This window comes from Sinocyclocheilus anshuiensis, unplaced genomic scaffold (genome assembly GCF_001515605.1).
Source record: "Sinocyclocheilus anshuiensis isolate Anshui unplaced genomic scaffold, SAMN03320099.WGS_v1.1 scaffold1932, whole genome shotgun sequence".
Lineage (NCBI taxonomy): Eukaryota > Metazoa > Chordata > Actinopteri > Cypriniformes > Cyprinidae > Sinocyclocheilus > Sinocyclocheilus anshuiensis.
The window spans coordinates 344,044-354,511 of record NW_015555985.1 but is presented as its reverse complement, the minus strand read 5'-3'; the positions used below and the strand labels follow the sequence as shown (position 1 = coordinate 354,511).

The 10,468-nt window shown below is 38.4% G+C and overlaps 1 protein-coding gene and 1 long non-coding RNA gene across 3 annotated transcripts in view; one reads left to right on the top strand and one right to left on the bottom strand.

The window, feature by feature from the left end:
• Positions 1–2,234, bottom strand: part of LOC107676089 (uncharacterized) — a 3,293-nt gene extending 1,059 nt beyond the window's left edge. The window contains exons 1-3 of one of the 2 annotated variants that reach the window (XR_001632688.1): positions 2,149–2,234; positions 1,802–2,056; positions 50–185 (exon numbers count right to left, since the gene is read on the bottom strand). This is a non-coding gene — a long non-coding RNA (uncharacterized LOC107676089). The remainder of the gene's footprint in view (positions 1–49; positions 186–1,801; positions 2,057–2,148) is intronic. The other variant, XR_001632689.1, reaches the window with a different exon arrangement.
• LOC107676088 (ceramide kinase-like protein) overlaps positions 1–10,468 on the top strand; it is a 42,053-nt gene that overhangs the window by 26,806 nt on the left and 4,779 nt on the right. The window contains exons 4-8 of the mRNA XM_016470609.1: positions 4,000–4,074; positions 8,556–8,733; positions 8,968–9,024; positions 9,283–9,314; positions 9,763–9,871. Of these exons, the coding sequence (XP_016326095.1) occupies positions 4,000–4,074; positions 8,556–8,733; positions 8,968–9,024; positions 9,283–9,314; positions 9,763–9,871 (451 nt within the window). The remainder of the gene's footprint in view (positions 1–3,999; positions 4,075–8,555; positions 8,734–8,967; positions 9,025–9,282; positions 9,315–9,762; positions 9,872–10,468) is intronic.

Genomic DNA, 10,468 nt, shown 5'->3' with positions numbered 1-10,468 from the left:
AGCCCCCTTCCTTCCTATCCCCCCCACTCTAAGATCTGGGCGCTACTACCATTCGTCACCGGGTTCTGGAATGGAGATGGGTAATATATGGAACTCCCGATGATGTTGGCACAGGCTGTTGCTCTGAGCCTTGCGGGAGAGGCAGATGCATGCTTGAAATATAGTGTTACCACACGGCAGCAGCGCTACAGACACCACCAAACAACAAAACGATCAATGTCAAACACCAAAAAACAACCATTGTCTTACATACAACATAGAATAACACTTCGGCGAACCTCAAGTGGACTTTACGAGATCTCTGTTAGAAATGGTAATTTTAGCATTCAGATAATGAGTTTTTTAATATCACACTCACTGAGACTGTTAAGTAACCGCATTCATTATATTTCTTTTAATTGGCGGTAGACCAAGCACTCCTTATATTACAGTTTTTCCACACGCCTATTGTTTGCACCAGAATTTATCCCTGCAGGACTCACTCTGCTAAAGCCACAGCTTGCGTTTATGATGGGGAATGATATCAGCTCTCTTCCAAAACCTACAGCGAGCTGCCTACATAAGCAGTATTTTAAGGATATGCATGCTCCTGTTTTGTAGGCTGTGTCAAAAGGAAAGAAATTGTACATTCATTAAGCCAAATTCTGATTCCAAATTCTAATATCTTTTCGGTCAAATAATCAAATAATCGTCTGTCCATTGGAAAAAAAAAAACAAAGATAGAAGATACTAAATATACTTTATTCAATACAATGTAAAAAAAATTATGTGATCAATATGACATGTTTTCCCATTACTTTAACTCATCAAAATAATTTAACCAATTTCAGCTCAATTTTTAAAGTCAGTTTAATATGTCAAAATTACTTGTATAGCCATAGTGATTATACTTAAAAATTTGAGGCAGCAACTGAACTTAAAGTAGGTGTATATTTTTTACATTGAACAGAAAAATATATACAGTAAAATGTGAATTTGATTAATTTTTATTTTAATTTTTTTTCAAATCGGTGTTCTATGTCTTTATGTTATTGACATTTTCACGACAATTAAGCACATTTTCCAAAAAAATTAGCGTAATGACAACTTGCTTTCATTACCAAACACATTTTTTAAAGCTAGAATGAAGATACATTAAACTCAGTACAATAAAACTACAATATTATCTACATAACATTTAAATACATTTTTTGGGGGGAGCAAATTATCTTAATTGTATTTTAAATAAAAATGGAAATAAATTTATAAATAAATTAATCCCCAAAAGTCTAAAATCCTCATCACAATACAATAAATCTAATCATTATTACATTCTTACAGACACTGTAATAAAATGGACACTTTTTTAAAGGCAGCATAAATGAAATAAAAATGTGATTAATTGTCATGCAAATATCACGATACTCAAATAGCATTTGAATGAAATCCACTCAAAGGCCTACTGTGTCCATTATATCAATTACCACTGAACTTTTTAAAAAACAAATAGGTGAGTGAACACAAAAACACCAATTTATTAATTTAATATGGGGCAAATATCTATTCTGCAGAAAGCTCAGAGATACTCATGTTCCGAGTGTCTTTTTGAGTTTACCAACAAGTATTCATAATAAAGCATAATGCCTTATGTAAAAGAAAAAACTGTGAGTCACGATTCATGATACAATGCCATGTCTGATGCATACAGGACGTACTCATCTGATTAATCTGTTGAGTACTCAAGTAAACAAAATGACTAGTAGCTAGTAGACAGTACAGCAGCTCACTAGGTTTTGGAACTCAGTCCATCAGACGCTGTTACCTTTACTGAGCCGAGGCTCAGAGCCTGGCTTTTGTGTTGAAATCATCACAACATATGGAAACTCCCAGAGAGGCCAGGAAGCATCATGGATGTGTTTGAGAGGGAGGGCTACATTACCAGTGACCTGGTAGGTGGGAAGAGGCACATGTACTTGCAGCCAAAGTCAGTTGGAGTGTGAGTGTGTGTCCAGCACTGTAGGCCTGGCCGTCTCTATCGTCAGAAATGGAGGGAACGGTTTCGTCCAACACCTCCGTCCTGTTCTCATTTACAGACATTAGCTTTCATACCCTGCTGATCTAAGCAAACACACTGGCCAGATAACTGCATGAAAGGAAATGCCTACTCACCCGACAAGGACAAGCCTCTCTCTGCTGTTTGTGTCTGGTAGTAATCAGTACAAATACACACACCTGTTCTCCCTTCGCAAGCTGCCAGCAAGGCAAACCACCTTAATTGGCACAAGGCGACATTAACTTAAATTAATGCCCTTTAACAAAGTCCTCATCCTGTAATGATTAACTTTACCTCACTCATTAGATGGGCAAAGCTGCTGCTGTTTTTAAATCATTGCTGCGTCCCAACTCGCATACTAGTCTAAACAGTGTGCCAGAAAAGATTTTGTATGTCCCAAATCACAGGACATTGAAAATAGTACTCCAAAGTTGCCTGATATTTCCTAATGGGTGAATCTTAAGATCTTTATTTCCTGTTTAGGTCATAATTCAATTCGGAAAAACAATGAATGAACGAATGAAAGAATGGATATTAAAAACTATATGCCACAGTATTCAGATGGTGTCATTGAATCAGCATCAGCATGTGTCTAATGAGAAAAAGCTTTATCTCAAAATCACCTGTCCAGAGAATAGAATTTATTCAAATAGACTATTGAAATGCGCTATATTCCAAGCCTTATCAAGCCATATGATAACATTGTGTGACAAACAGACCAAAATTTGTCATTTTTTCACTGATAATCACAGTCTCATATCGCATGGCTTCAGAATACTTGAAATATAGTGCATTTTATGTTGCATTTTTAGAAACAGTGTTGTGAAATTGATAAATTGAGCTTTCTGTGTGCAACGTCGTTATTTTCATGACAATTAAGCACATTTCACCCCAAAATCATTACCATAAAGAAATAAATCTCAGTAGTATTACTATATTGGGGAAAAAATATTTTCATCGTACATGCACTGTAATACACTGATTGGTTGATAATTAAGATAATAGGATCATAGCCTCACTACTGCACACACTCATAAGTTTGTACTTTCCTGAAGTACATGGTTTTAGTGCATATTATAAGTAATTTAATATAAATAACTCAAATCAACTGAAATTCATGTTGTAATATTGTTATGCTCTCAAAAGAAAACTGTGTATTAAGAGTATATAAAGGGCATAGATTATTGAGGACTTTAAGTGAGCTGTGATTGGTCGAATAGAAATTGAATGGACAGGTTCCCATTTTGTCCCCTGTAGCAGGTGCTGGAGAACATTGATATGCAGGGGAGACAGTCTACTATAATAAAGCAAAGCTACATTTTTTCAAGTTTCTGTAGCCATTCTTAATGGAATCTCATCACTCACTGAGAGTAAACAGTGTCTGTGCACCGATACACACTATAGCAAACATCATGGGACCATATGCCACAGCATTCAGATGGTCTCATAGCATCAGCATCAGTGTGTGTCTAACGAGAAAAAGCTTTATCACAAAATCACCTGTGCGGGGAACAGAATTTATCCAAACAGAAAGGCTGCTTGTTTATGAAATGCATAAGTCCACTTAAAGGAACAGTTCACCCAAAAAGCAAACCCAAATCTGTAAGCTGTGTGTGTGGAACACAAGAGAAATACAGATTAATCTTAATGCAACTTTCTTACCACAACTCGAGCTCAAAAATAAGACTCATCAGCTATATTCCAAGCCTTCTGAAGCATACGTTAGCTCTGTGGGACAAGCAGACCCATGCACTGTATTTCAAATCTTCTGAACAACAACTTTATGTGACAAACAGACCAACATTGTCATTGTTTCAAGACATTTTATGTCACATTGTAGGATCATTAAGACAATATTAAGTCTATAAGTAATATACTCTTTTGTTTTTTTCAGTGTGTTTTGGGGTTTGATCACAATAAACCATCAAAGAGTGTTAAAATGTGTTTTATTATCCTTCTATATATAGGTTCTACCAATGTGGTGGCCTGCTCTGTGCATGGAATAAGACGGGCTATGACTGCAGCCTTGCACATCATCATCGGTATGTTTTTTTTTTTTTTTAAAGCTTCTAGCCATTCCCTAGCCTTACAGCTGCCTGTATGCTAACAGTAAGGCCTTAAGGAACCACGGGACTTAATGGAGCACAAATATACATGATAATAATATGTAAATGGAATTCGTATTTACTTTTCAGTTCCACTGAGTTATGTGTGCAGGGGCAACGGTTTCATTTTCACCCATTGGAAGTCTCTCTCTCCCTCTTTTTGGTGCATCCCAATGGCAGCGCATGCGGTGGCTCTCTGTAATCTGTTGTTTAATTAGAGTGCACAGGCTGTTGTTATGGGGGCCGAAAGAAGACAAGCCCCCCACACAGACTCTGCCTCTCCAGCTTTGGAGATCATGGTTAACAGGTCCCATGGAATGAGAGACAGTCCCGGGAGAGGTGGAGATACGTCTGTCGTCAATCACCCGTACAGTCCCGCCACAAACACTGAGTTTCTTTGACGTGGCTGTGGGCCGTCGTTGGAAGTGTTACTTCTGGCTGGCAGTGTTCGCTTTGGCTTTAGTACTGCATGTTCCTGTCTGTCTGTCTGTCTGCGAGGCATTTTTGAAGTTAGCACCAATATGTCTGGGCCATTGTGTCGACTGTGCACGCTCTCCTGGGCTTAGCTTAACAGACAAGCTGATTTGGCTTGTGTCAGGCGATTACATGCGCAAGCTAAGCTTGCATCCTCCGTACAGTCCCGCCACAAACACTGAGTTTCTTTGACGTGGCTGTGGGCCGTCGTTGGAAGTGTTACTTCTGGCTGGCAGTGTTCGCTTTGGCTTTAGTACTGCATGTTCCTGTCTGTCTGTCTGTCTGCGAGGCATTTTTGAAGTTAGCACCAATATGTCTGGGCCATTGTGTCGACTGTGCACGCTCTCCTGGGCTTAGTTTAACAGACAAGCTGATTTGGCTTGTGTCAGGCGATTACATGCGCAAGCTAAGCTTGCATCCTCCAAAAAAAAGACTGGCAAAAATTTTGCTTTACAGCTGAATTACGATTGGGATGAACACAATCAGAACTGCACAATAGAATTACAGAATCAGTTGTGTGCGCAAGTTAATGAGGTTCTTTGTTGTCACTGTATCATTGTTCTATGTAGATTACTGATAAATTATTATCTGGTGATATTTTGTTTTCCAATCACAGGCTTCATATGAAGTTCATTGTTGCATTAAAGGAATAGTTCACCCAAAAATGAAAATCCTATCATTATTTACTCACCCTCATGTTATTCCAGAACGCTGCTTTTATTTGCTTCTGGAGAAGACAAAAGGAGCATTTTAGGGTATCTTCATATAGTTAGTTTCCATACAATCAGGCTTTAAATGTACAAAAACTGCATAAAAAGCAACAAATGACTCATGAACTATATTTTAAGTATTCTGAAGCTTTGTGTGAAGAACAGACTCAAATTTAAAAGGATAGTTCACCCAAAAATGACACAAAAACTGCATAAAAAGCAACAAATGACTCATGAACTATATTTGAAGTATTCTGAAGCTTTGTGTGAAGAACAGACTCAAATTTAAAAGGATAGTTCACCCAAAAATGAAATTTCTGTCAATATTTACTCACCCTTATTTCATTCCAGAATTATGTATATCTGTAGAAGACAAAAGGAGATTTTTAGGGAATCTTCACATAGTTCTTTTTAATACAATGACAATTAATATAACTCATGCACTATACTCTAAGACTAAGATATCTAAAGTCATACGTTAGCTTTGTGTAAAGATACCGTTTTGTAACAGTATGCTGGTATTTACTTCTGTAGAAGACAAAGTGAGAATTTTTTAAGGAATTGTCACATTTTTTTCATACAACAACAATTAGGCTTTAAAAATGCACAAAATACCATATAGTCCATATGACTCATGCACTATATTCTGAAGTCATATGATAGCTTTGTGTGAAGAAAAGACTGAAATTTAAAGGGAGAGTTAACCCAAAAAAGCTAATATTGTGTCATAATTTACCCTCATTTTGTTTGAAACATTTGACTTTATTTCTTATGTGGAACACAAATATGTTAATAAATTCTGCATTTTTTTTTTCATGCAATGAAAGTTAATGGGGTTATATGTTGTTTGGTACCCATTGACTTTCATTGTATGGATGGGTTAAAACAGTTAAAACATTCAAGTTTGTATCACAGAAGAAAAAAAAAAGAATAATGGAGGGTTGGAACAGCATTTTTGGGTGAATGTTCATTTTTGAGTGAACCCTTTAAATGTGCAAAACTGGATTGTGTGACAAAATCAGATGACAAACCCTCAGGAGTGGTGGTGCCTAAAACTCTGCGGCCCAGTTTTGTTCTCGCTTGGCTACAGACTCGGATGATTAATCACAATCTGACCTCCACGTGTGCGAGAATGCGTCTCATCATTAAGTCCGAAGAATTGAGCCAAATGGTATTGTAACTCATAGATTTTGTCTAAAGGGATGTAGGGTATCAGACCGAATCAGACAATTTAAGATTTGATCAAGAACATAGTTGAAACACGAGGAGCCGTATTCCACAGAGGCCCAAGACACAGGATGTTCGTAAATCAGATCCTGGCGCCACAAGCCTGAACCAACCTAATAAATAGGGTTTTCTCTATATTTTGGATATTAATATCCATGCAGAGTTGATGTTGTACGGCTCGTTCAATGAATCGCTGGCCGTCTCAGTGATCAGCCGTAAAACAGTGATTCTGTCCAAATTCCCTTTAAAATCTTAAATGATCCCCTTTGAGCTAAATTGACCTGTTTCCCTTACAGGGAGGTGTGAGTTTTAAGAACAAGTGCTGAATTTCTTTGTTCGCTGAGATTGGCACCTTCTCTGTGCACCACGGTATGCTCGCCATCTCAGCAGGAACGTTGAGAAACATCCTTGTACCTTGCATCCTTGCATCCTTGCATCTCGTGATTAATTGCTCCATCAAAACATTGTGGCTCTCAGTACGAACCGCTGAGCTAAGTGTAGGCACTCGCTCAACAAAAGACAGCTTTTCCTCAGAAGACATTCCGACATGCAGGAATTAGGCATCTTATGTTAAGCGAACTGAATAAAAAACACGTTTTCCCCTTTCTTCACACCACAAAATGTCTGGCTTTTGTCGCTGCGAGGTAAAAGAGAAACATCAACGGCACATAAGACACCTGACACGAATGAAAGCGTGATGCCCATTTAGGAGGGCCAATATAGGGCTTGTTCATTTCTAATTAAGCAATATTTACGCATGTGAATAAGGCCAACTGGCGGGATTTGGAAGGATTCAATGAATAATTCATGAGCAGCGAGAGCATATGCATGGGGAGACAGAAGGAGGTCAGGAATGTGCCGGGCTACGGGGACTGGACTCAACCAATGGGCCACCAGATCCAGTCATTCCTGTTCACTCCGACATATGCAATGAATTAACTCAAGAGATGTCACATTGACACTTGATAGATGACTCTATTGTTTCTAATGGACTAGAATTAAATTTGCTGATTTATAGGATGCACATTTACATCTACTTAAATATGTGCATATGCATACAAGTACATAAATACATGCATAAACCTATTGATTGGACACTAACTCAAAAGTTTTTCTAATTTTTTTTTTTTTTGAAAGAAATAATACTTTTATTTAGCAAGGACACATTAAATTAATCAAAAGTGCCAAAATTAATTTAAATTAATTAAATTAAATTAATCAAAAATGGTGTGCTTTGGAACTTTTTTACCTGACAAAAAAAATGTATCAGGGTTTCCACAAAAATATTAAGCAGCTTTTCAACATTAATAATAATAAGAAATGTTTCTTCAGTGCCAAATCAGCAGAATGATTTCTGAAGGATCATGTGACACTAAAGACTGGAGTAATGGATGCTGAAAATTCAGCTTTGCCTTACAGGAATAAATTACATTTTAAAATATATTTAAAATACAAAAGTTATTTTAAATTGTAATAATATTTCGCAATATTAATGTTTTTGCTGTATTTTTGATGCAGTCTTGGCGATCTTAAATGACGCCTCATAAGTGACCCATTTAATTTATAAGCAACGTGGCGCTTATCTCATGAAGTGCACGGGACACTCGACTGACAATATCAGTGGAGCATATATTGGGGTAAAACTGCCAAATATTGGGTAGAATGGTCAATTTGATTTAACTGTTTTATTCTTATATTTTTTTTGGTATGGAATTCAATATATTTATAATTAACACCCAATCTCTTACCATATTTTTTCCTCAATCTCATCGCAATGCTTTATGGGGTCACCTTTTTAATGAAGAATACATGCCATACTGCTTGTGAATTTGGTCGTTTGTAATAGAGCTATAATCTTCATTTGTAAAGGGTTCTTACTGCCTCTTGTGTTTAACCCTCCTGTGGCTCTAGTGTCCTTTGTTCCTAGTGGTTTGTACTCTTTTTAGGGCAGTGCCTTGGTGAACCTCATACCTCAGCGTACTGACTGCATTATGCCGCTTGTTCTAGGTCATCATCAGCCCGTGGACGTGTGCAGCTTTAGCTCTATGGGTCATCTGCTGAGGTTCGGCTTCTCTGCCATGTTTGGTTTCGGTGGGCGGACGCTCGCACTGGCAGAGAGACACCGCTGGATGCCACCCAGCCAGTGCCACGAGTTTGCTCTCATTAAAACAATGGCAAACCTCAAGTAAGCGCTCTTTCTTTTCAGTTGTGTTGTCAGCTGTAGCTGTCTCTCATCTGGTGGGCTCCAAGGGACTGACAGGTGCTCTATCAAATCTGGGATTAGTGTCAGAGCAGCCTGGCACGGCACACATGGGCACCGTCTCTTAGAAATCACCCTCTTCTTATCATAAAACTCCATCTAACTTGTTTGTTCTCTCTCCTCGTGTCCCTCCCCAATCGACCGATGGTGCCTGTGAAGACCTGAAGACTGTGAACTGTCCTTTATAACCAGCAGAGGAGCCGAGGATCAGACAAAGTATGTTAAAGCCTATTTTTAAGGTTTTCTCTCATCCCCATCCAACTTTCAACGTAATTATTTGAATGTTATTTTAAATAAACCACCCCCTGCTTAATTGGCCATTGGAAAGAAATCAAAATGCTGGCGATGCTGAAGGTCACCCAACTAATGCTAATAAGGCAGGATGACCCACACTGTGAGGAGCCCATGCAACTCCATTATTACTCAAATGCAGATTATGGTTGTTGACTACAAACATCTCTTTCTTTAACACAGAGCTGAGCGAAACAGGGATGGAGGAGACATTTGTGAGTACAGCTAAATTAGAAGATACTCTGAAGATATTGCACCACTAGATATCTGCTTCATAGGGCAGCAAATGCTCTCAGCTAATAAGTGCTTCCTATGATAAACAAAGGGGGTGTTCCTCAAGGGGGTGTTTACCGGCCAAATTAAAAGCAAAATTCTCCAATGGATTACATTCACATTTTAGGATAGTTTTTTTTTTTTGGAGACTGGAGATTTATACACAATACAAATCTGAAAATGATTCAGTAAAAGTGCTTGTTATCACAAATGACTGTGATTGGTCCATATGGTCCATCTCTATCAGTGCTGAGAATAGTAACATGTACCATGCTCTTACATGGTAGTTCAGAAGTGGTCTGGATGACCTCTTTTCACATTAAGACATTCAAGTGCACCTAAGAGTTTTGTATACAATCAGAAAAACTCTCACTCTACATTCTGTGATAGGTGAGCATGGATCCTGGCAGACCAGACAAGGTCTGTACCTGAATATCAGCATCATGGCTATTCCCTGCCTGTGCTCCATGGCCCCCAGGGGCCTGGCCCCAAACATCAGGTCAGTGTTCTTCCACACCACCTCTATCCCTTCATGGCCAACCATTTTTGAAGTGATCATGACAACATCCTTTCTAGGTGCTTTATATTTAAAGTAAACACATTTTACTTTCATAATGATAAATAGCATGATAAATATTGGCAAGGCCACTACTGTTAATAAGGTTTACACATACATAAGGTTTAGGGTCAGTAAAATCGTAAAAAAGGAAAACAACAAGTTGTGATGTAGTCACTTATAATTTGTTAGTATGGCATATTTGCATGCACAAACTCAAGCTGTTAAGAGTCCACCTCACCTGTGTTTTTTTAAATATTCCGTATTTGCAAAAGAATCTGATTTACACATTAATTTGCCATTATAAAATCATTGGGAAACTCACCACCAGTGATGTAGCACTATCTCAATGCATCTGTTCTACTGAACGTCTCGAGCAAGATCCGTGGTGCGGCGCAACTCAGCCATCTCATCAGAAGACAGGCCCTCGCCTTTATCCAGGTCTTCCAGCAGGTCAGCCTGGTATGCCTGGAGCACCGCCATAGTGTGCAACGAAGCAACAGCCTGACCTGCTGCTGCGTATGCCCTGCCATTCAATTT